Genomic DNA, 27,204 nt, shown 5'->3' with positions numbered 1-27,204 from the left:
TATTGTGACCTCAATGGGACTTCCTGGATAATAAGACCTATTTCAACTCCTCTCACACACATTGAGATGAGCGGATGAAAGATGAAAGACAAAGTTATTACCTAAAGTTATTACTTGTCCACTAGAGGGAGGTAGAGGTCAAAAGCACACACTGTGTTACAAACCAGGGATGAACCATGAATCTCCCCCCGCCCCTCTGTGTATGCCCAATGAGCCAAAGCATTATGGGAAGTCAAAGATAAATCTCAAACAAGACGGATCCTAATCCCAACTACCTCCGTTGTGTGTGGTGTAGTACTATAGGGATGTGTGTAGTGTGGTGTAGTACTATAGGGATGTGTGTAGTGTAGTTCTATAGGGATGTGTGTAGTGTAGTGCTATAGGGATGTGTGTAGTGTAGTGCTATAGGGATGTGTGTAGTTCTATAGGGATGTGTGTAGTTCTATAGGGATGTGTGTAATGTAGTGTAGTGTAGTGCTATAGGGATTTGTGTAGTACTATAGGGATGTGTGTAGTGTAGTTCTATAGGGATGTGTGTAGTACTATAGGGATGTGTGTAGTTCTATAGTGTAGTTCTATAGGGATGTGTGTAATGTAGTGTAGTGTAGTGCTATAGGGATTTGTGTAGTTCTATAGGGATGTGTGTAGTGTAGTTCTATAGGGATGTGTGTAGTTCTATAGGGATGTGTGTAGTGTGGTGTAGTATTATAGGGATGTGTGTAGTGTAGTGTAGTACTATAGGGATGTGTGTAGTACTATAGGGATGTGTGTAGTGTAGTTCTATAGGGATGTGTGTAGTGTAGTTCTATAGGGATGTGTGTAGTGTGGTGTAGTTCTATAGGGATGTGTGTAGTACTATAGGGATGTGTGTGTAGTGTAGTACTATAGGGATGTGTGTAGTGTAGTGTAGTACTATAGGCATGTGTGTACTGTAGTACTATAGGGATGTGTGTAGTGTAGTGTAGTACTATAGGGATGTGTGTAGTGTAGTACTATCGGGACGTGTGTAGTGTAGTACTATAGGGATGTGTGTAGTGTAGTACTATAGGGCTGTGTGTAGTGTAGTACTATAGGGATGTGTGTAGTGTAGTACTATAGGGATGTGTGTAGTGTAGTACTATAGGGATGTGTATAGTGTAGTACTATAGGGATGTGTGTAGTGTAGTACTATAGGGATGTGTGTAGTGTAGTACTATAGGGATGTGTGTAATGTAGTACTATAGGGATGTGTGTAGTGAAGTACTATAGGGATGTGTTTTGTGAAGTACTATCAGGATGTGTATAGTGTAGGACTATAGGGATGTGTGTAGTGTAGTACTATAAGGATGTGCATAGTGTAGTACTTTGGGGGGGTGTTGTGTAGTTTAATACTATAGGGGTGTTCTACAACAGTCTTGGAAGGATACTAATGACCATTGTGTGCATGATAGTGATGTTGAATTGATACAAACTAAAACAAAGGGGAATATAAAGTAAAAATCCCTTCGATTTTAGAGGCCAATGACCTACTTATATGCAAGTGATCTTGACCGCCGACACATGACATTGGGGATATTTTTCACGGTCACACTCATACTGTCATTACGGTAAAGCTGACAGGATGGAGTGCGCTCTCTCAAATGCGCCCAAATGGGGGTAAAACGTTTACTGCCAAACCCAAAACAAGTGTCGGGGTTTTCTACCGGCCATGTACAATCAACTGGAGTATATTGTGATTACAATTTGGCGGCGTCTAGTCAGAAATCCCGTGTAGGATGTTGGTTTCAGGCGTTTTGGAATACAAGGTATCATGTTTGTACCTTTCTTTATAAGAGTGGTGAAATCCACGGAATATTCCACATTGGAACAGCTGACGATAATGCCGCACCGAAAATATGAACGAGATATGAAGAATTACAAGGAGAAATATAATTAAATCAAATGCTTGCTAATTGACAAATCAGGTAACGATGTTGGACTATATTTATCAAGTTGTCACTACAGTTTGCATAGGTGTTGTGTTTCTGTTTGCGTGCTAGCTGGCTTTGCAGTTTTTCCAGGGGCTGCGTTGGGCTTCGCTGTTTGTCTTTTCCCCTAGACTGCCTTGAGCCCCTCCTTGTTTTGTATCTCGCAAGGGGAGAGAGAGAGAGTCATGTTTACATTCTGCACAGGGTCTATAGCGCAAGGATAGAGACCGTTTCCTATCTCCCATTTTACGAACAGGTGTTCTGTCTATTGAAAGATGATTAGAACATCCCAATAAGAATGCATTGGTCTCCTTCCTCTTTTTATAGTGATATTTCCGTCTGCAACATTGCAGTGTTTTTCTCTGCAGTGAAGCAATCGGACAGCCAGGGCTGACGTGCAGATAAGATGCTCAGACATAATACATGATGTAATGTTTCTAGGCAAAATATGTATGCTGGATCAATAGACTTCTGATGACACCATTTCTTTCTTTGGTCTAAGGCAATTCGCACTGTCTGTCTCCCGTTACAGGCCCACTTCATTTTATTCCACAGATAACGATCCTGTGCAAGGACTTCTATCGTGAGTACCTTTACATGCATAGTAATAAATCGATAGTGATTATAGCAGTAGGGAGATTATATAATAGTAATGTAAACACCATACTGTGTTTATCTTAATCCGCATAAGAGCAACATCGAAGTTAGCATTCCCCCGATTAAAACACCAGATTTTCTAATTATTTCGAATTATAAGGACACGTAAACACCCTAAACTGTGATCAAGCGGTGTGTTTGATCTGCGCATGTGCTAGAACCGAGCAAGCCTTTCAAGAGCAGGTGTTCCCAAACTTTTTCACTTGACCCCCCCCATCGAGCTCTGGGGAACATCCCGCGCCCCGCTGCGCACACGCCACGTCTATTTCTATGGGCACAAGCACTGTTCATGACACAAGCTGTTCACATCCATCTTGTTGGAGGGAATTTAGCAGGTTTAAAGGGTATTTCTTGGAATTGGACACATTTTTGTTCATGGGGTGCAAAGAACATTTTTGCAGTTTGAAAGCAAAATGAATGGTGGATAAACGATTAGAACTATTTCCCTGTTTGACCGCTAGGTTTTATGGGTATCATGACACCTCCACTATGGGGCTTTCTTTTTTTATTTCACCTTTATTTAACCAGGTAGGCTAGTTGGTTTTACTAGCGTTTAAGAGCAGTTGGAGGCCACGGAAGGAGTGTTGTATGGCATTGAAGCTCGTTTGGAGGTTACATAGCACAGTGTCCAAGGACGGGCCGGAAGTATACAGAATGGTGTCGTCTGCGTAGAGGTGGATCAGGGAATCGCCCGCAGCAAGAGCAACATCATTGATATATACAGAGAAAAGAGTCGGCCCGAGAATTGAACCCTGTGGCACCCCCATAGAGACTGCCAGAGGACCGGACAGCATGCACTCCGATTTGACACAATGAACTCTGTCTGCAAAGTAGTTGGTGAACCAGGCAAGGCAGTCATCAGAAAAACCGAGGCTACTGAGTCTGCCGATAAGAATATGGTGATTGATAAAGTCGAAAGCCTTGGCAAGGTCGATGAAGACGGCTGCACAGTACTGTCTTTTATCGATGGCGGTTATGATATCGTTTAGTTCCTTGAGTGTGGCTGAGGTGCACCCGTGACTGGCTCGGAAACCAGATTGCACAGCGGAGAAGGTACGGTGGGATTCGAGATGGTCAGTGACCTGTTTGTTGACTTGGCTTTCGAAGACCTTAGATAGGCAGGGCAGGATGGATATAGGTCTGTAACAGTTTGGGTCCAGGGTAGGATGGATATAGGTCTGTAACAGTTTGGGTCCAGGGTGTCTCCCCCTTTGAAGAGGGGGATGACTGCGGCAGCTTTCCAATCCTTGGGGATCTCAGACGATATGAAAGAGAGGTTGAACAGGCTGGTAATAGGGGTTGCAACAATGGTGGCAGATAGATTCAGAAATAGAGGGTCCAGATTGTCAAGCCCAGCTGATTTGTACGGGTCCAGGTTTTGCAGCTCTTTCAGAACATCTGCTATCTGGATTTGGGTAAGGGAGAACCTGGAGAGGCTTGGGCGAGTATCTGCGGGGGGCTGTTGGCCGAGGTTGGAGTAGCCAGGAGGAAGGCATGGCCAGCCGCTGAGAAATGCTTGTTGAGGTTTTCGATAATCATGGATTTATCGGTGGTGACCGTGTTACCGAGCCTCAGTGCAGTGGGCAGCTGGGAGGAGGTGCTCTTGTTCTCCATGGACTTCACAGTGTCCCAGAACCTTTTGGAGTTAGAGCTACAGGATGCACATTTCTGCCTGAAGAAGCTGGCCTTTGCTTTCCTGACTGACTGCGTGTATTGGTTCCTGACTTCCCTGAACAGTTGCATATCACGGGGACTGTTCGATGCTATTGCAGTCCGCCACAGGATGTTTTTGTGCTGGTCGAGGGCAGTCAGGTCTGGAGTGAACCAAGGGCTATATCTGTTCTTAGTTTTGCATTTTTTGAACGGAGCATGCTTATCTAAAATGGTGCGAGTGTCGTGAGTTCGGAAAAACTGAATGGAAACAGCTAGTTTTCCACATACCAACTTAATATGCCGAACGAATTTTCTGCATTTATCAGAGTGCCATCAGGTAGCCTGATCTCAGATGTCTCCATGTAAACATCATTATTAGGGAAATCGCAAAGCATGTAAACGTTTTAATTGAATTATTATATCAATCTGACTTTCTACAAATATATCATTATTGTGTGCATGTAACCATACTCAAGACTTTTAAACACTTTTTACATACCCACAGCCATAACAAGTTGTGTTATAACAAATCAAGGCCCCGTTCCTGACAATTAAGCCCTAATTTGGCCTTTCAGAGTTGCATGTGTTACCTAATTGACGAAGAGGCCGGAGTCCTGTGTGGGGCCGGAGTCCTGTGTGGGGCCGGAGTCCTGTGTGGGGCCGGAGTCCTGTGTGGGGCCGGAGTCCTGTGTGGGGCCGGAGTCCTCTGTGGGGTCACAAATAGATTACTGTATGCTATCACTTGTGAGGAAACCACAGACTAGGCTACACATGGCCTACAGTGCTATCTGTTGGATAGGATAAACAGTGTTTGGTGTTGTCTCAGACTGGTCTCATGATAGACGTAACATAGTTCATTTAAATCCGGGACTCTCAAATTAGTATGATATGTTAAGTTTTGGTATGATTACATAAGATATAAGGTTACTTTTAAGGCAAAAGTAAAAGAAGGCTGAATGGGCGGGCGTGTAATGCAAACGTCTAGCAACCCGAAGGTTGCATGTTCGATCCTCATCATGGACAATTTGATCATTTTTAGCTAATTAGCAACTACTTACTACTTTTTTTATTTTCTTGCAACTACTTATGTTAGTTAACTGTTCCCCTAACCTTAACCCTTTTAGTTACCCCTTTACTAACCCTAATCTTAACCCTTAACCCCTAGTGCTAGCAAACGTTAGCCACCTAGCAAACGTTAGCCACCTAGCAAACGTTAGCCACCTAGCAAACGTTAGCCAGCTAGCAAACGTTAGCCACATATATGTTTTTGCAAATTCGTTCCTGTATATAAAAATATATACTTCTTACTAGGCCTAGGCTAATTTTAGTTATGAGTCATAAACCAGCATACTGTGTCAGTTGTGCTGCATGTGTAACAGTATAACTTTAGACCGTCCCCTCGCCCATACCCGGCCGTGAACCAGTCACCCTCGAAGCATCGTTACCCATCGCTCCACAAAAGCCACGGCCCTTGCAGAGCAAGGGGAACCACTACTTCAAGGTCTCAGAGCAAGTGACGTCACCGATTGAAACACTATTTAGCGCACACCGCTAACTAAGCTAGCCGTTTCACATCCGTTACACATGCATGCACAAGTACATGTTGTAGAGAAAGAAAAAAATACATTGTGTATCAATGTTACTGTATGTGACTTCTTGTAGTCAGTGTTACGGGACAAGTACAAATCAAAATAAAATGTTATTTGTCACATGCTTTTATAAACAACAGGTGTTGACTAACAGTGAAATGCTTCCTGATGGGTCGAATGAGAGGAAAAGAGAAATAACACCAGGAATAAATACACAACGAGTAGCAATAACATTGGCTAAATGAACGGGGTACCAGCACCGAGTCGACGTGCAGGGGTTATGAGGTCATTGGAGGTAGATAAAGTGACTAGGTAACAGGACCGATTAATAAACGGTAACAGCTGCGGTATGTGATGAGTCAAAAGAGTGTAGAAAGGATCCATGCAGATAGTCCGGGTTAGCTATTGGTTAACTATTTTAACTATTTAGCAATCTTAAGGCTTGGCGGTAGAAGCTGTTTTTAGGTTCCTGTTGGTTCCAGACTTGGTCCATCGGTACAGTGCGGTAGCAGAGAGAACAGTCTATGACTTTGATGGCTGGAGTCTTTGACCATTTTTAGGGCCCCTTCTGACAGTTTCTCTACTGTTCATGAAGGGAAATGACAGACTGGTTCCCTAAGGATGTCTGGTTTAGAGGGAGAGGATGTAACTGGCTGAGATCCCATAGAGAGAGTTACTAGTAGAAAGTACATAGAATGACAGAGGGGCGATCTGAAAGTCTAACAACAAACCTTACACCCCCGTATATACAGTTGAGGGATGAGACTGGATAAATTGAACTGCTCTCATATTCCTAGACAGAGCTATAGAGCCAAGCACTGAACATCCATATCACACATTTTTAAAGTTAAAAAATAAATAATAATGTTTTAATCCTGGATTGCCCCTTTAACAAATGTAGTGAAAGTTGTCATCTGTCAGTAGAATTGTTGTCTGAAGCATATTATTATGAAGCAGAATGTATGTGTACCCCCCTCCCATATGGTTTAGGTTCCATCTGCCTTGTTGTGACGAGTTTACACGTGAGACTATAAAATGTGGGACATGATACAACAGGCAGAGTCGCCAGCAGTTGGTGGCAATTGCCAGTTTAAAAAAAAAAAAAAAGTTGTTTAATCTTTGTTTGCCTTCTGTCTGGGCAAAGGTGATAGACTTATAGTTATATTGCTCTAAGCTGTCTAAGCTACAGAGTGTTACACCAGATCATGGATTTAACCAAATATTATTTTGGTATCCATTACTGGGAGTAACAGGATAGGTACTGTTTGGTGTAAAATGTTTGACCAACCTTAGCTTGGCTTCAGCGACACTACCGTCGTCCTCGATTCGTGGAAACAGGAGTCTCATAACATGTCTGTATCCAGGTTTGAATTTTTAAAAAATGCTGTTAAAATAAATTATTATTTTTTGCTCCATGAAGTAATCCAACAACGTGTACGCCGCCATCTTGTCTATTTCAAGTCTTCTCTCAAGTCTAGATCTATCTGTGATTGATTAGTTATGTGCAGCATCATAGCCTGATGTTAACTAGCAGGCTGTGCCAACATGACTAACCCTAGCAGGCTGTGCCAACATGACTAACCCTAGCAGGCTGTGCTAACATGACGAACCCTAGCAGGCTGTGCTAACATGACTAACCCTAGCAGGCTGTGCTAGCATGACTAACCCTAGCAGGCTGTGCTAACATGACTAACCTAGCAGGCTGTGCTAACATGAATAACCTAGCAGGCTGTGCTAACATGAATAACCTAGCAGGCTGTGCTAACATGAATAACCTAGCAGGCTGTGCTAACATGACTAACCCTAGCAGGCTGTGCTAACATGACTAACCCTAGCAGGCTGTGCTAACATGACTAACCCTAGCAGGCTGTGCTAACATGACTAACCCTAGCAGGCTGTGCTAACATGACTAACCTAGCAGGCTGTGCTAACATGACTAACCTAGCAGGCTGTGCTAACATGACTAACCGAGCAGGCTGTGCTAACATGACTAACCTAGCAGGCGGTGCTAACATGACTAACTAACTAACATGGGAAGGCAGAGGGGAGGCTATATTGGTCTGATTACTAAATACCCACTGCACTACTTTAAAAAAAAAGTTTTATATTCAGGTTTTTCAGACTTCCTGCGGCTATGGTTACATGCTACCTCAAGACTATTGAGTGGTAGTCATTAGGCACCAAACGGACACTTGACAGGTGTGGCATATCAAGAATCAGATGAAACAGTATGATCATTACACAGGTGCACCTTGTGCTGGGACAAAAGGCCACTAAAATGTGCAGCTTTGTCACACAACACAATGCCACAGATCAAATCAAATTTATTTATATAGCCCTTCGTACATCAGCTGATATCTCAAAGTGCTGTACAGAAACCCAGCCTAAAACCCCAAGCAGCAAGCAATGCAGGTGTTGAAGCAAGTTGGCTAGGAAAAACTCCCAAGAAAGGCCAAAACCTAGGAAGAAACCTAGAGAGGAACCAGGCTATGAGGGGTGGCCAGTCCTCTTCTGGCTGTGCTGGGTGGAGATTATAACAGAACATGGCCAAGATATTCAAACGTTCATAAATGACCAGCAGGGTCAAATAATAATAATCACAGGGTGCTGCAAGTCAGCACCTCAGGAGTAAATGTCAGTTGGTTTTTCATAGCCGATCATTAAGAGTATCTCTACCACTCATGCTGTCTCTAGAGAGTTGAAAACAGCAGGTCTGGGACAGGTAGCACGTCCGGTGAACAGGTCAGGATTCCATAGCCATAGGCAGAACAGTTGAAACTGGAGCAGCAGCATGGCCAGGTGGACTGGGGACAGCAAGGAGTCATCATGCCAGGTAGTCCTGAGGCATGGTCCTAGGGCTCAGGTCCTCCGAGAGAGAGAGAGAAAGAAAGAGAGAATTAGAGAGAGCATACCTAAATTCACACAGGACACCGGATAAGACAGGAGAAGTACTCCAGATATAACAAACTGACCCTAGCCCCCGACACATAAACTACTGCAGCATAAATACTGGAGGCTGAGACAGGAGGGGCCAGGAGACACTGTAGCCCCATCCGATGATACCCCCGGACAGGGCCAAACAGGAAGGATATAACCCCACCCACTTTGCCAAAGCACAGCCCCCACACCACTAGAGGGATATCTTCAACCACCAACTTACCATCCTGAAACAAGGCCGAGTATAGCCCACAAAGATCTCCGCCACGGCACAACCCAAGGGGGGGCGCCAACCCAGACAGGAAGATCACATCAGTGACTCAACCCACTCAAGTGACGCACCCCTCCTAGGGACGGTATGAAAGAGCACCAGTAAGCCAGTGACTCAGCCCCTGTAATAGGGTTAGAGGCAGAGAATCCCAGTGGAAAGAGGGGAACCGGCCAGGCAGAGACAGCAAGGGTGGTTCGTTGCTCCAGAGCCTTTCCGTTCATCTTCACACTCCTGGGCCAGACTACACTCAATCATATGACCCATTGAAGAGATGAGTCTTCAGTAAAGACTTAAAGGTGGAGACTTAGTTTGCGTCTCTCACATGGGTAGGCAGACCATTCCATAAAAATGGAGCTCTATAGGAGAAAGCCCAGACTCCAGCTGTTTGCTTAGAAATTCTAGGGACAATTAGGAGGCCTGCGTCTTGTGACCGTAGCGTACGTGTAGGTATGTACGGCAGGACCAAATCAGAGAGATGGGTAGGAGCAAGCCCATGTAATGCTTTGTCGGTTAGCAGTAAAACCTTGAAATCAGCCCTTGCCTTGACAGGAAGCCAGTGTAGGGAGGCTAGCACTGGAGTAATATGATCACATTTTTTGGTTCTAGTCAGGATTCTAGCAGCCGTATTTAGCACTAACTGAAGTTTATTTAGTGCTTTATCCGGGAAGCCGGAAAGTAGAGCATTGCAGTGGTCTAACCTAGAAGTAACAAAAGCGTGGATACATTTTTCTGCATCATTTTTGGACAGAATGTTTCTGATTTTTCAGATGTCTCAAGTTTTGAGTGTGAGTGAAATTGGCATGCTGACTGCAGAAATATCCACCAGAACTGTTGCCAGATAATTTAATTGTAATTTCTCTACCATTAGCCACCTTCATCGTTTTAGAGAACTTGGCAGTGCTTCACAACCGCAGATCATGTGGACGAGTGGTTTGCTGATGTCAATGTTGTGAACAGAATGCCCCATGGTGGCGGTGGGGTTATGGTAATGGGCGGGCAGGCAGGCAGACTACGGACAACGAATACTTGCATTTCATTGATGGCAATTTGAATGCACAAAAATACCGTGACTCAATCCAGAGGCCCATTTTTTTTTGTTAAGGTACCTGTGATCAACATATGCATATTTGTATTCCCAGTCATGTTAAATCCAAAGATTAGGGTCTCGTGAATTTATTTCAATTGACTGATTTCCTCATATGAATTGTAACTCAGTCAAATGAAATTGTTGCCTATTGCGTTTATATATTTGTTCAGTATATTTTAGATGTTTTTTTTTTTTGTGGGGGACCAATCACTATACTTTCAAATCACTAAAACCAGATAGAGACGGTGGAGAAGTGAGAATCAACCTACATTTAGTGTTTCTTGTCCGGACCGAGTGGCGCTATGCTAGGGGCGTCACTACAGACCCGGGTTCGATCCCGGGCTGTATCACAACCAGCCGTGATCGGGAGTAGCGTGGTCCGGGTTAGGGGGGGGTTCGGTCGTGATTGTAAATAAGAATTTGGTCTTCACTGACTTGCCTGGTTAAATAAATAACAATAATCACCTAAATGGAAGCTAGACAGTCAGGGAGCATGGTAAATTCCCAAAACAATGGATAGAGGACATTCAGTGTCGTCCTCCAGACCTTTAGAAGACCAAATGCGCCACAGGGGCAAAATGAGTTTGACAACGCTGGTTCTAGCTAGTCCTTCCTACAAACTGTGCTTGGTTGAGTTGCTTAATCTGTTCAGCATCAAAGCTGTATCTGTGTCGGGTCTGTATGGTTTCTTGATTTTATTGTATTTGTGATCACGGATTCACATCCTCACAGGATGTATGTAGATATAAATAATAATTGGTTTCAGGCACGTCTGTTGTTTGTGATTTGGTGTTTTTAACACTAGCGCAGGAGAGAGGTGTGGCTTCATCAAAAACAACTAACTACAACCTTTTCTTATTGAATGTTACCAATACATTTATCGGAAATTAATCATTCTAAACTAAGTAGTTTTATTCTAGTTTATATGTATAAATAAAAAATGTTTCTATATTATATATATAACATCTGCTATTTTATATATATATATATATTATATATATATATATATATATGTATAGAAACATTATTTGATATATTTTATTTCTTTAAAATGATGGATGGACTATGCAAATAGCCTATATGTACGAGCATAAAACAACACAGCCGACGTTAACCAGGAGGCAGCTCGCTAAGCTAAAGATCTGCCATCTGCCCTTTTTGTCGTCGCAGCTGAAACGTCAGACACCAAGGGCACCTGTCAAACTTGAAAACGACTCTGCATTTGCACTCCCCACCTCATAGCTAACAACCTCGGGTCGTGCATCCCTCGGCTTTCGATTTGAGACTAAAGCAAGTAAGCTAAAGATGTCTAGCTAGTTCTGCATGCTCAGTTAGCTAAAAGGAAAACATGATTAGCTAACCTGACTACAGTTACCTAGCTCGCTAATCATGTGTTCCTTTTATGCATTTAGCTATTGATGATAGCTAGGATATTTGTGAAATATGAATTGAAAAGCTTGATTATTTTGTGCATGTGTTGCACACTGTAAAACTGTGGTTTTGACGGTGGATGGCTACCTCCTTGGCTTATAACGGCTAGCTAGCTCCTGTGTCCATTGCAAGCAATGCCTTTGTGCTTTTTGAGGCTAAATGCGTTAGCATCATGGAATATCAGCAATGCAACTTTAAACTAACATAGATGTGTAACGTTAGATGCTTTATCGTTGCATGCCTGTCTTGTTGAAGTGTGAAACAAATCTATTATTGCTACTTATTTAGCAAGCTAACATCTCGTCCTTTGTTGTTGCTTTGTTTCTCTCGGAGCACATGGCTTTCCTTGTTTTTGTTTCAGTTAGATACAGCGCCCCCTATTTACAAACTGATCATGTCAAATAGTCCAACATTTCTTTGGCTGCGTTTTATACCGACAGCCCAATGTACTTTTTTGGTACTAATTGGTATTTTGACTAATTGTATCAGCTCTGAATAAGATCTGGTGTGAAAAAGACGGACTTGGTCAAAGGACCATTCAGTGGAAGAAATATCAGATTGGGCTGCTGTGTCATTAACATTTTGAAAAAAAATGTTTACCTTTTACTTAATTCAGTTAACAAACTCGTATTTAACTGGACGATACATGCATTGCAACTTGCACATCTCGCTAGATAGCTAGCTATACGTTTGTATTTAGCAGATGCTTTTATCCAGAGCGACATAGTTAGTACAGAATTATGTTTCAGTCTGATAAAGTTAATTACATCGTAAGTTAAAGGCCTAGTGCAGTCGAAATCCATTCCCCCCCCCCCCGGTGTTTTATCTCATATTGTACAACAGATGATGAAACTTAACACTGTAAAAGTGTGACAAGTGTTATATATCCAGATAGTTGCAGGTTTGGATGCGCGTGAGTTTCTGCTTTCCATGGTGACATCACCATGCGGTAAATTAGACCAATAACAAAGAGTTCTAAACTTCTCCACCAATAACAGCTAGTGTTCAGTTTTACCCCTCCCCACTCAGACCACTCCCAGACAGTCCTAGCAAAATTCTTGTTGAGAAATAGTTGTTTGCTTTAACTATTTTTGCCCATTTTTTTTTTAATGGAAATGTATTACAGTAAGGTACTAAATTGTTACCCAGAAACGAGTTGATATAATGCAGTAAGATATACAGTCGGTATAGAAAGTCACCACCCTCTTTCAAAATGTTCACTTTTTGTTGCTTTACAGCCTGAACGGAAAACGCATACAATCTCACTTTTTACGGCTTTATTTACACAAAGTGACCCACAATATCCCAAGGGGGATTTTTTAATTTTAATTTTTTATTTAAATCAATTTTTTATTTATTTTTTACTCTGAAAACTAAAAGCGAACACCCCACCCCCTTAAAAAAATTTGCAAACATGCTGAGTTATAACCAACAACCTTCCAGATCACAAATCAAGCTAATTGGCTTCCGTCTGTGATCAATTGTAGTGACTTTGATTAGTTCAGAATAAAAGCTGCTCTTCATAGAGGAGGTGGCGCCCCTCAGCCAAAGGGGGCCACCCCTGCAGCGAAGGGCGCCACCCCTGCAGCGAAGGGCGCCACCCCTGCAGCGAAGGGCGCCACCCCTGCAGCGAAGGGCGCCACCCCTGCAGTAAAGCACGGCGATTAGGCCTGACTCGCAGTCCGCATTCCAATTCATCTCAAAGGTGTTCAATGGAGTTGAGGTCAGGGATCTGTGCAGTCCAGTCATGTTCTTCCACACTGATTTTGACAAACCATTTCTGTATGGACTTCGCTTTGGGTGGCAGGGTAGCCTAGTGGTTAGAGTGTTGGACTAGTAACTGAAAGGTTCAAACCCCCGAGCTGACAAGGTACAAATCTGTCGTTCTGCCCCTGAACAGGCAGTTAACCCACTGTTCCTAGGCCGTCATTGAAAATAAGAATTTGTTCTTAACTGACTTGCCTAACCACTAGGCTACCTGCCTCTAACCACTAGGCTACCCTGCAGACCCTACACTCTAACCACTAGGCTACCTGCCTCTAACCACTAGGCTACCCTGCGGACCCTACACTCTAACCACTAGGCTACCTGCCTCTAACCACTAGGCTACCTGCCTCTAACCACTAGGCTACCTGCCTCTAACCACTAGGCTACCTGCCTCTAACCACTAGGCTACCTGCCTCTAACCACTAGGCTACCCTGCGGACCCTACACTCTAACCACTAGGCTACCTTTATTCAGACCCCTTCCCTTTTTCCACATTTCGTTACATTACAGCTCTATTCTAAAATGGATGAAATCAAAATTCTTTTGTCACACAATACTCATTATATGACAAAGCGAAAACAGGTTTTTAGATTTTTGTTTTGCAATTGTATTAAAAAAGAAACTTATGTAAATAAGTATTCAAACCCTTTGCTATGCGACTCAAAGCTGAGCTCAGGTGCATCCGGTTTCCATTGATCATCCTTGATGTTTCTACAACTTGGAGTCCACCTATGCTAAATTCAATTGATTGGTCATGATTTGGAAAGGAGCACCCACACCTGTCTTTATTAGTTCCCAAAGTTGACAGTGCATGTCAGAGCAAAAACCAAGCCGTGAGGTTGAAGGAATTGTCCGTAGCGTTCCGAGACCGGATTGTGTCGAGGCACAGATCTGGGGAAGGGTACCAAAACATTTCTGCAGCATTGAAGTTCTCCAAGAACACAGTGGCCTCCATCATTCGTAAATGGAAGAAGTTTGGAACCACCAAGACTCTTCCGGGAGCTTGTCACCTGGCCAAACTGAGCAATCGGGGGAGAAGGGCCTTGGTCAGGGAGGTGACTAAGAACACGATGGTCACTCTGACAGAGCTCCAGAGTTCCTCTGTGGAGATGGTTGTCCATCTGGAAGGTTCTCCCATCTCGTTAGCACTCCACCAATCAGTCCTTTTATGGTTGAGTGGCCAGACAGAAGCCACTCCTCAGTGAAAGGCACATGACAGCCCGCTTGGAGTTTGCCAAAAGGCACCTAAAGGACTCTGACCATGAGAAACAAAATTCTCTGGTCTGATTGAACTCTTTAGCCTGAATGCCAAGCGTCACGTCAGGAGGAAACTTGGCACCATCCCCAGGGTGTAGAATGGTGGTAGCAGCATCATGCTGTGGGGATGTTTTTCAGTGGCAAGGACTGGAGGAGACTATTCATGGGAAAGATGACCAGAGCAAAGAACATCTCTGGAGAGACCTGAAAATAGCTGTGCAGCAACACTCCCCATCCAACCTGACAGAGCTTGAAAGGATCTGCAGAAAAGAATGGGAGAAACTCCCCAAATACAGGTGTGCCAAGCTTGTGGCATCATACCCAAGAAGACTCGAGGCTGTTATCGCTGCCAAAGGTGCTTCAACAAAGTACTTAGTAAAGGGTCTGAATACATATTTAAATGTGATATTTCAGTAATTTTAATTTTTTTTAATATACATTTGCAAAAATGTTTGCTTTGTCATCATGGTGTATTTTGTGTATAAATAAATACATTCAATCAATTTTAGAATAAGGCCGTAACGTAACAAAGTGTAAAAAGTCAAGAATAGTTTTCGTATAGTTAATACATTTCAAATCAACCTCCGTTTTGAATCACCATTAAAGTCCTGGGATTAACTATGATTTTCTATGCAGAAAAATCCTTACCTTCTAACGACTCCTGTATCTCTTGTGAGCATCATAGAGCAAAACCTCTAGCTCAGCCCCCATCAATCACACAGACTAATGGTTAGTTTTTGTATTTGTATTTTATTATGGGTCCCCATTAGTTCCTGACAAAGCAGCAGCTACTCTTCCTGGGGTCCAGCAAAATGAAGGGAGTTTATACAATTTTAAAACTTTTAAAAATACATTAACAGATTTCACAACACACTGTGTGACCTCAGGCCCCTACTCTACCACTACCACATATCTACAGTACTAAATCCGTGTGTGTGTGTGTGTGTGTGTGTGTGTGTGTGTGTGTGTGTGTACGCATGTGTCTGCCAATGTTTGTGTTGCTTCACAGTCCCCGCTGTTTCATAAGGGTTTTATCTGTTTTTTAAAAATCGCATTTTACCGCATCAGTTACCTGATGTGGAATAGTGTTCCATGTTGTCATGGCTCTATGTAGTACTGTGGAATAGAGTTCCATGTAGTCATGTCTCTATGTAGTACTGTGGAATAGAGTTCCATGTAGTCATGTCTCTATGTAGTACTGTGGAATAGAGTTCCATGTAGTCATGTCTCTATGTAGTACTGTGGAATAGAGTTCCATGTAGTCATGTCTCTATGTAGTACTGTGGAATAGAGTTCCATGTAGTCATGGCTCTATGTAGTACTGTGGAATAGAGTTCCATGTAGTCATGGCTCTATGTAGTACTGTGGAATAGAGTTGGCTCATGTAGTACTGTGGAATAGAGTTCCATGTAGTCATGGCTCTATGGAGTACCGTGGAATAGAGTTCCATGTAGTCATGGCTCTATGTAGTACCGTGGAATAGAGTTCCATGTAGTCATGGCTCTATGGAGTACCGTGGAATAGAGTTCCATGTAGTCATGGCTCTATGGAGTACCGTGGAATAGAGTTCCATGTAGTCATGGCTCTATGGAGTACCGTGGAATAGAGTTCCATGTAGTCATGGCTCTATGGAGTACCGTGGAATAGAGTTCCATGTAGTCATGGCTCTATGGAGTACCGTGGAATAGAGTTCCATGTAGTCATGGCTCTATGGAGTACCGTGGAATAGAGTTCCATGTAGTCATGGCTCTATGTAGTACTGTGGTCATGGCTCTATGTATGTGGAATAGAGTTCCATGTAGTCATCCTGTAGTACTGTGGTAGTCATGTCTCTATGTAGTACTGTGGAATAGTGTTCCATGTAGTCATGGCTCTGTAGTACTGTGGAATAGAGTTCCATGAAGTCATGGCTCTATGTAGTACTGTGGAATAGTGTTCCATGTAGTCATGGCTCTGTAGTACTGTGGAATAGAGTTCCATGTAGTCATGTCTCTATGTAGTACTGTGGAATAGTGTTCCATGTAGTCATGGCTCTGTAGTACTGTGGAATAGAGTTCCATGTTGTCATGGCTCTATGTAGTACTGTGGAATAGAGTTCCATGTAGTCATGGCTCTATGTAGTACTGTGGAATAGAGTTCCATGTAGTCATGGCTCTGTAGTACTGTGGAATAGAGTTCCATGAAGTCATGGCTCTATGTAGTACTGTGTGCCTCCCATAGTCTGCTTAAGGATTGTGAAGAGACCTCCGGTGACATGTCTTGTGGGGTATGCATGGGTGTCCGAGCTGTGTGCCAGTAATTTAAACAGACAGCTCGGTGCATTAATGTCAATACCTCTAATAAATAAAAGTAGTGATGAAGTCAATCTCTCCTCCACTTTCAGCCAGGAGAGAATGACATGCATATTATTAATATTATTGATATTAGCTCTCTGTGCAGATCCAGGCCAGCCGTGCTTTCCTGTTCTGAGCCAATTGCAATTGCCTGTAGGACCTGCCTTGTTGACAGTGTGTTGTTAAGAGCATCTCTTTACTATAGACAGACAGACAGACTGCTCCCCATCTTAGCTACTACTGCATCAAAATGCTTTGACCATGACATTTTACAATCTAGTGTTACTCCAAGCAGTTTAGTCACCTCAACTTGCTCATTTTTCCACATTATTTATTACAAGATTTAGTTTAGGTTTAGTTTTTGTTCCAAATACAATGCATTTCGTTTTAGAAATATTTAGGGCTAACTAATTCCTTGCCATCCACTCTGAAACTAACTGCAGCTCTTTGTTGAGTGTTGCAGTCATTTCAGTCGCTGTAGTAGCTGACGTGTATAGTGTTGCTGACGTGTATAGTGTTGCTGACGTGTATAGTGTTGAGTCATCCGCGTACATAGACACACTGGCTTTACTTAGTCAGTGGCATGTCATTAGTAAAAAATATTTAAAAGCAAGGGGCCTAAACAGCTACCCTGGGGAATTCCTGATTCTAACTGGATTATATTTGATATGATTTAGATAAAGAACACCCTCTGTGTTCTGTTAGACAGGTAACTCTTTATCCACATTATAGCAGGGGCTGTAAAGCCATAATACATATGTTATTCCAGCAGCAGACTATGATCCATAATGTCACAAGCCCCACTGAAGTCGAACAAGACAGCCCCCACAATCATTTTATCATCAATTTCTCTCAGCCAAGCATCAGTCATGTGTGTAAGTGTTGTGCTTGTTTCATGTCCTTCCCTATCAGCGTGCTGAAATTCTGTTGTCAATTTGTTTACTGTGAAATAGCATTGTATCTGGTCCAAAAAAATATCCCAGAAGTTTACTAAGGGTTGGTAATAGGCTGATTGGTCGGCTATTTGAGCCAGTAAAGGGGGCTTTACTATTTTTAGGTAGTGGAATTACTTTAGCTTCCACTCCAGGCCTGAGGGCACACACTCTCTACTAGGCTTAAATGTAAGATGTGGCAAATAGGAGTGGCAATATCGTCTGCTATTATCCTCAGTAATATTCCATCTAGATTGTCAGACCCGTCTGGCTTGTCATCGTTGACAGACAACAATAACTTTTGACCACGGCCTGTAGGGTAGTGTACTATATAGGGAGAATGGTGCCGTATGGTGCTAGTGAAGTGTGGTTAAGTTAGTTTTAATGGTGTTTCATTTTCAGGGTAAAGACAGCGGTTAGACGCCACAAGTGCCTCCAGCACCCCTGCTCTCCTTTTCGTCGGTCCCCACGACGTCACCAATGCGACCATGGGAAATAGCAGTGACTAGGCGGCCACCGACAGCCCCCTTGAACCAGAGGAGGTTCCTAGGAGAGCCCTGCAACACCCCAGTGCACCTCAGGAGAAGGTGAATAGTACTCCCTTCAGTACTTGGATGTGTTCCAAATGGCACCCTATATAGTACACTACCCTATAAGCCCTGGTCAAAAGTAGTGCACTATAAAGGGAATAGGTTGCCATTTTGGGAAGTGGAGCCCTTTTTTTGTTTAATCAACTGTCATCGTGCGATGACGGGCCATCCATTCTGAGGTTTCCTGTATAGTGTGTTCTGGTCTACTACATACGGTTTTGGAATCATTTGTGCTGTATTCAAGAACCAAATGCCCAAACAGCACTTATTTGAAAGTATTTGATACACTATTTTCCCAGTTTACATGAACTGAAGAATAGCTTAAGTAGAGTTGAAGTCGGAAGTTTACAGACATTTAGGTTGGAGTCATGAAAACATGTTTTTCAACCACTCCACAAATTTCTTGTTAAAACAAACTATAGTTTTGGCAAGTTGGTTCAGACATCTACTTTGTGCATGACACAAGTAATTTTTCCAACAATTGTTTACAGACAGATTATTAAACTTATAAGTCATTGTATCATAATTCCAGTGGGTCAGAAGTTTACATACACTAAGTTGATGCCTTTAAACAGCTTGGAAAATTCCAGAAAATTATGTCATGGCTTTAGAAGCTTCTGATAGTCTAATTGACATCATTTGAGTCAATTGGAGGTGTACCTGTGGATGTATTTCAAAGCCTACCTTAAAACTCAGTGCCTCTTTGCTTGACATCATGGGAGATTCAAAATAAATCAACAAAGACCTCAGATAACAAACTTTAGACCTCCACAAGTCTGGTTCATCCTTGGGAGAAATTATCAAACACCTGAAGGTACCGTTCATCTGTACAAACAATAGTATGCAACTATAAACACCATGGGACCACGTTGTCGTCATACCGCTCAGGAAGGAGACGCGTTCTGTCTCCTAGAGATGAATGTACTTTGGTGCGGAAAGTGCAAATCAATCCCAGAACAACAGCAAAGGACCCTGTGAAGACGCTGGAGGAAACAGGTACGAAACTATTTATAGCCAAAGTAAAACGAGTCCTATATCGACATAACCTGAAAGGCCACTCAGCAAGGAAGAAGCCACTGCTCCAAAACCACCATAGAAAATCAAGACTATGGTTTGCAACTGCACATGGGGAGAAAGATCGTACTTTTTGGAGAAATGTCCTCTGGTCTGATGAAACAAAAATAGAACTGTTTGGCCATAATGACCATCGTTATGTTTGGAGGAAAAAGGTGGAGGCTTGCAGGCCGAAGAACACCATCCCAACCGTGAAGCACGGGGGTGGCAGCAGCATGTTGTGGGGGTGCTTTGCTGCAGGAGGGACTGGTGCACTTCACAAAATAGATGGCATCATGAGGGAGGACAATTATGTGGATATATTGAAGCAACACCTCAAGACGTCAGTCAGGAAGTTAAAGCTTGGTCGCAAATGGGTCTTCCAAATGGACAATGACCCCAAGCATACTTCCAAAGTTGTGGCAAAATGACTTGAGGACAACAAACTTCTGACCCACTGGGAATGTGATGAAAGAAATAAATAAAAGCTGAAATAAATCATTCTCTCTACTATTATTCTGACATTTCACATTCTTAAAATAAAGTGATGATCCTACCTGACCTAAGACAGGGAATTGTTTCTTGGATGAATTGTGAAAAAAAAAATACAGATTTTTAAATATATTTGGCTCAGGTGAATGTCAAGTTCCGACTTCAACTGTCCTAAACGGATCGTGTTAATTGCACGGTCTTCTTGATGTTTCATGCTTACTTGTGGTTCCAGAACAAAAAAAAATACGAAAAGGCGACCTTGGGATTCTAGCTGTTGTTTCGGGAACCTTTTTCCCCCACTAAACATCTCTAACTTGTAATGTTCATAACGTTTTTTTAATTTTTTTTTTTATGTATAAAACAAAACAAAACAACATTACTTTTAAAGGCAATCTAAGTATACCCTAAACAGAATTTCATACAAAGCATGGTATGCCTGTTGTATCATGGATGTGCTACCCTGGTGTTCCTGCAGCCTGCCAGTGACACGACAGTGGGGGAGTCGAGACCGACCGGTTGTACTGCACGACTCCTCGCTCCAGGATGAGAACTTCCACCACCCTCTCTTCTCCCAGCAACACCAGCGGGTTCTTTTAGATGAGGCCAGACAGTACAGCCGCATGCTCCACCCTGCCGCACACCCACCTCGGCATCAACAGACCCCCATCATGGTGGATGTACACGACCAGGTGCGTAGGTACACGACCAGGTGCGTAGGTACACGACCAGGTGCGTAGGTACACGACCAGGTGCGTAGGTACACGACCAGGTGCGTAGGTCGTACACGACCAGGTGCGTAGGTCGTACACGACCAGGTGCGTAGCTACACGACCAGGTGCGTAGCTACACGACCAGGTGCGTAGCTACACGACCAGGTGCGTAGCTACACGACCAGGTGCGTAGCTACACTCCGCTGTAGTAGTGGGGAACTGAAGATTGAAAAGGTGATGTCCCGGATGGGCCTCAGGCCCCTTTTTCATTACTATCACAGTGTATGTTGTAGTCTGGCTAATTTTAAATTCACGCTGGGTTAAGATCAGGGTGGGATGTGGGGGTATTTATGCCGTCCATTAGGTTCTATGGTACCGTGAGCATTTTGGAGAAAGAACCGATGTGATACGCAGAACAGTCTTCAAAATTAGACTTAAAAAAAAAAAGTCTGAATTACTGTTTTCTCTCTTGTACCAAGATGCACCAGGAATCCGTTCCGATCTCTTACACTGTTACCACGGTGACGACGCACGGTTTCCCCATCCACACCGGGCAACCTCTCCCAGGGTGCAACAGTCAGCAGCTCCCAGCATGCTCGGTAATGTTCAGCGGACAGCTCTCTCTGCTCTGCTGCCTTCCTCCTCCTGTGAGTTTGAAAAGGAAGAGCTGGAATGTCAGTGACGCACCATACCCACTGTTGATACACCATACCCACTGTTAATACACCATACCCACTGTTAATACACCATACCCACTGTTAATACACCATACCCACTGTTAATACACCATACCCACTGTTAATACACCATACCCACTGTTAATACACCATACCCACTGTTAATACACCATACCCACTGTTAATACACCATACCCACTGTTGATACACCATACCCACTGTTAATACACCATACCCACTGTTAATACACCATACCCACTGTTAATACACCATACCCACTGTTAATACACCATACCCACTGTTAATACACCATACCCACTGTTGATACACCATACCCACTGTTAATACACCATACCCACTGTTAATACACCTCTTCCTACCATACCCACTGTTAATACACCATACCCACTGTTAATACACCATACCCACTGTTAATACACCATACCCACTGTTAATACACCATACCCACTGTTAATACACCATACCCACTGTTAATACACCATACCCACTGTTAATACACCATACCCACTGTTAATACACCATACCCACTGTTAATACACCATACCCACTGTTAATACACCATACCCACTGTTAATACACCATACCCACTGTTAATACACCATACCCACTGTTAATACACCATACCCACTGTTAATACACCATACCCACTGTTAATACACCATACCCACTGTTAATACACCATACCCACTGTTAATACACCATACCCACTGTTAATACACCATACCCACTGTTAATACACCATACCCACTGTTAATACACCATACCCACTGTTAATACACCATACCCACTGTTAATACACCATACCCACTGTTAATACACCATACCCACTGTTAATACACCATACCCACTGTTAATACACCATACCCACTGTTAATACACCATACCCACTGTTAATACACCATACCCACTGTTAATACACCATACCCACTGTTGATACACCATACCCACTGTTGATACACCATACCCACTGTTGATACACCATACCCACCTGTTGATACACCATACCCACTGTTGATACACCATACCCACTGTTGATACACCATACCCACTGTTGATACACCATACCCACTGTTGATACACCATACCCACTGTTGATACACCATACCCACTGTTGATACACCATACCCACTGTTGATACACCATACCCACTGTTGATACACCATACCCCATACCCACTGTTGATACACCATACCCACTGTTAATACACCATACCCACTGTTAATACACCATACCCACTGTTAATACACCATACCCACTGTTAATACACCATACCCACTGTTAATACACCATACCCCTGTTAATTCACCATACCCACTGTTAATACACCTCTTCATACCATACCCACTGTTAATACACCATACCCACTGTTAATACACCATACCCACTGTTAATACACCATACCCACTGTTAATACACCATACCCACTGTTAATACACCATACCCACTGTTAATACACCATACCCACTGTTAATACACCATACCCACTGTTAATACACCATACCCACTGTTAATACACCATACCCACTGTTAATACACCATACCCACTGTTAATACACCATACCCACTGTTAATACACCATACCCACTGTTAATACACCATACCCACTGTTAATACACCATACCCACTGTTAATTACTGTTAATACACCATACCCACTGTTAATACACCATACCCACTGTTAATACACCATACCCACTGTTAATACACCATACCCACTGTTAATACACCATACCCACTGTTAATACACCATACCCACTGTTAATACACCATACCCACTGTTAATACACCATACCCACTGTTAATACACCATACCCACTGTTAATACACCATACCCACTGTTAATACACCATACCCACTGTTAATACACCATACCCACTGTTAATACACCATACCCACTGTTAATACACCATACCCACTGTTAATACACCATACCCACTGTTAATACACCATACCCACTGTTAATACACCATACCCACTGTTAATACACCATACCCACTGTTAATACACCATACCCACTGTTGATACACCATACCCACTGTTGATACACCATACCCACCTGTTGATACACCATACCCACTGTTGATACACCATACCTGTTGATATACCCACTGTTGATACACCATACCCACTGTTGATACACCATACCCACTGTTGATACACCATACCCACTGTTGATACACCATACCCACCTGTTGATACACCATACCCACTGTTGATACACCATACCCACTGTTGATACACCATACCCACTGTTGATACACCATACCCACTGTTGATACACCATACCCACTGTTGATACACCATACCCACTGTTAATACACCATACCCACTGTTAATACACCATACCCACTGTTAATACACCATACCCACTGTTAATACACCATACCCACTGTTAATACACCATACCCACTGTTAATACACCATACCCACTGTTGATACACCATACCCACTGTTGATACACCATACCCACCTGTTGATACACCATACCCACCTGTTGATACACCATACCCACCTGTTGATACACCATACCCACCTGATACACCATACCCACCTGTTGATACACCATACCCACCTGTTGATACACCATACCCACCTGTTGATACACCATACCCACCTGTTGATACACCATACCCACCTGTTGATACACCATACCCACCTGTTGATACCATACCCACCATACCCACTGTTGATACACCATACCCACTGTTGATACACCATACCCACTGTTGATACACCATACCCATACCCACTGTTGATACACCATACCCACTGTTACACCATACCACTGTTGATACACCATACCCACTGTTGATACACCATACCCACTGTTGATACACCATACCCACTGTTGATACACCATACCCACTGTTAATACACCATACCCACTGTTAATACACCATACCCACTGTTAATACACCATACTGTTAATACCCCATACCCACTGTTAATACACCTCTTCCTACCATACCCACTGTTGATACACCATACCCACTGTTAATACCCCATACCCACTGTTAATACACCTCTTCCTACCATACCCACTGTTGATACACCATACCCACTGTTAATACCCCATACCCACTGTTAATACCATACCCACTGTTAATACACCTCTTCCTACCATACCCACTGTTGATACACCATACCCTGTTAATACCCCATACCCACTGTTAATACACCTCTTCCTACCATACCCACTGTTGATACACCATACCCACTGTTGATACACCATACCCACTGTTGATACACCATACCCACTGTTAATACATCATACCCACTGTTAATACCCCATACCCACTGTTAATACACCTCTTCCTACCATACCCACTGTTGATACACCATACCCACTGTTAATACACCATACCCACTGTTACCCCATACCCCATACCCACTGTTAATACCCCATACCCACTGTTAATACACCATACCCACTGTTGATACACCATACCCACTGTTAATACACCATACCCACTGTTGATACACCATACCCACTGTTGATACACCATACCCACTGTTAATACACCATACCCACTGTTAATACACCATACCCACTGTTAATACACCATACCCACTGTTAATACACCATACCCACTGTTAATACACCATACCCACTGTTGATACACCATACCCACTGTTGATACACCATACCCACTGTTGATACACCATACCCACTGTTGATACACCATACCCACTGTTGATACACCATACCCACTGTTGATACACCATACCCACTGTTGATACACCATACCCACTGTTGATACACCATACCCACTGTTGATACACCATACCCACTGTTGATACACCATACCCACATACACCATACCCACTGTTGATACACCATACCCACTGTTGATACACCATACCCACTGTTGATACACCATACCCACTGATACACCATACCCACTGTTGATACACCATACCCACTGTTGACCATACACCATACCCACTGTTGATACACCATACCCACTGTTGATACACCATACCCACTGTTGATACACCCTGTTGATACACCATACCCACTGTTGATACACCATACCCACCTGTTGATACACCATACCCACCTGTTGATACACCATACCCACTGTTGATACACCATACCCACTGTTGATACACCATACCCACTGTTGATACACCATACCCACTGTTGATACACCATACCCACTGTTGATACACCATACCCACTGTTGATACACCATACCCACTGTTGATACACCATACCCACTGTTGATACACCTCTTCCTACACACCATACCACTACAGTCGTGCTCCCTGTCGATGTTGCACCCTTACCAACACTGCTTCTTTCTCATGCTGTTTAGCAGCACATCATAGCATCTGTGCTGTGGACATATTCACTCCTGCTCAGGTGTTTGTGTAGAGTAAGGATTGGCCATATTTGGCTGGTAATACTCATAGAACCGACAAGGTCAACATCTGTCGTTCTGCCCCCTGAACAGGCGGGTAACCCACTGTTCTCCGGGAGGCCGTCATTGTAAATAAGAATTTGTTCTTAAACTGACTTATCTAGTTGAATAAAGGTAAAATAAAATAAACAAATTTAATAAAACAAAATAATAGATTGCTTATAATCCATAGATGATTATTTTCTTATTGCTTTGACTTATGTAGAATTGGTTTCTTGAGGTACGGCTCTGCCAGTCTTGTTCTGTATATGGTAAAACACTGTTTATGACTACCATTTTGTTTTTAACAGTGTGTTCTGTCTGTTTTTCTCTCTCTCTCTCTCTATTTTTCTAGCTCATCCAAGCCTGTACAATGCAGCATTTGCCAGTGTCTTACCAAGCTTTCCCACCCCTGATCTCCAGCGAACATTTTATATTGCACCCCAACCCCCCGGGGCCACCACCCCACCAGCCTCCTCACCTTACTCCTCTCAGCCAGTTCCTCCCTCTCCAGAGGCAGCACCCACGCATGGTGAGTACCCCTCCGTCTGAGTCTCAAATGGCTCCCTCCACCCTATATAGTGCACTACTTTAGACCAGAGCCCTATTCCCTATATAGTACACTACTTTAGACCAGAGCCCTATTCCCTATATAGTACACTACTTTAGACCAGAGCCCTATTCCCTATATAGTACACTACTTTAGACCAGAGCCCTATTCCCTATATAGTGCACTACTTTAGACCAGAGCCCTATTCCCTATATAGTGCACTACTTTAGACCAGAGCCCTATTCCCTATATAGTGCACTACTTTAGACCAGAGCCCTATTCCCTATATAGTACACTACTTTAGACCAGAGCCCTATTCCCTATATAGTACACTACTTTAGACCAGAGCCCTATTCCTTATATAGTACACTACTTTAGACCAGGGCCCTATTCCCTATATAGTGCACTACTTTAGACCAGGGCCCTATTCCCTATATAGTGCACTACTTTAGACCAGAGCCCTATTCCCTATATAGTGCACTACTTTAGACCAGAGCCCTATTCCCTATATAGTGCACTACTTTAGACCAGAGCCCTATTCCCTATATAGTACACTACTTTAGACCAGGGCCCTATTCCCTATATAGTGCACTACTTTAGACCAGGACCCTATTCCCTATATAGTGCACTACTGTATACCAGGGCCCTATTCCCTATATAGTGCACTACTTTAGACCAGGGCCCTATTCCCTATATAGTGCACTACTTTAGACCAGGGCCCTATTCCCTATATAGTACACTACTTTAGACCAGGGCCCTATGGGGTTCTGGTCAAAAGTAATAATCAATTATTACACTTCTATAGCGCTATTCATTACATAAAAAAATCTCAAAGCGCTTTAAAGTACA

The 27,204-nt window shown here is 43.1% G+C and overlaps 1 protein-coding gene across 12 annotated transcripts in view; it reads left to right on the top strand.

Moving 5' to 3' along the window:
• The first annotated feature begins 1,629 nt into the window (after positions 1 to 1,629).
• Positions 1,630 to 27,204, top strand: part of LOC118378345 (RING finger protein 44-like) — a 50,025-nt gene continuing 24,450 nt past the window's right edge. The window contains exons 1-6 of one of the 12 annotated variants that reach the window (XM_052487299.1): positions 1,630 to 1,943; positions 2,502 to 2,529; positions 18,263 to 18,447; positions 20,471 to 20,684; positions 21,185 to 21,352; positions 26,161 to 26,337. In XM_052487299.1, the coding sequence (XP_052343259.1) occupies positions 18,341 to 18,447; positions 20,471 to 20,684; positions 21,185 to 21,352; positions 26,161 to 26,337 (666 nt within the window). In that variant the 5' untranslated portion in view covers positions 1,630 to 1,943; positions 2,502 to 2,529; positions 18,263 to 18,340. Of the gene's footprint in view, positions 1,944 to 2,478; positions 2,530 to 10,678; positions 10,816 to 11,269; positions 11,435 to 18,262; positions 18,448 to 20,470; positions 20,685 to 21,184; positions 21,353 to 26,160; positions 26,338 to 27,204 lie in introns of those variants that run through there. The other 11 variants (XM_052487296.1, XM_052487298.1, XM_052487302.1 and 8 more) reach the window with 11 other exon arrangements.

Source organism: Oncorhynchus keta, chromosome 30 (genome assembly GCF_023373465.1).
Source record: "Oncorhynchus keta strain PuntledgeMale-10-30-2019 chromosome 30, Oket_V2, whole genome shotgun sequence".
Taxonomy (NCBI): domain Eukaryota; kingdom Metazoa; phylum Chordata; class Actinopteri; order Salmoniformes; family Salmonidae; genus Oncorhynchus; species Oncorhynchus keta.
Note: the sequence above shows the minus strand (reverse complement) of the source record. Positions and strands in the feature narration are given on the sequence as shown.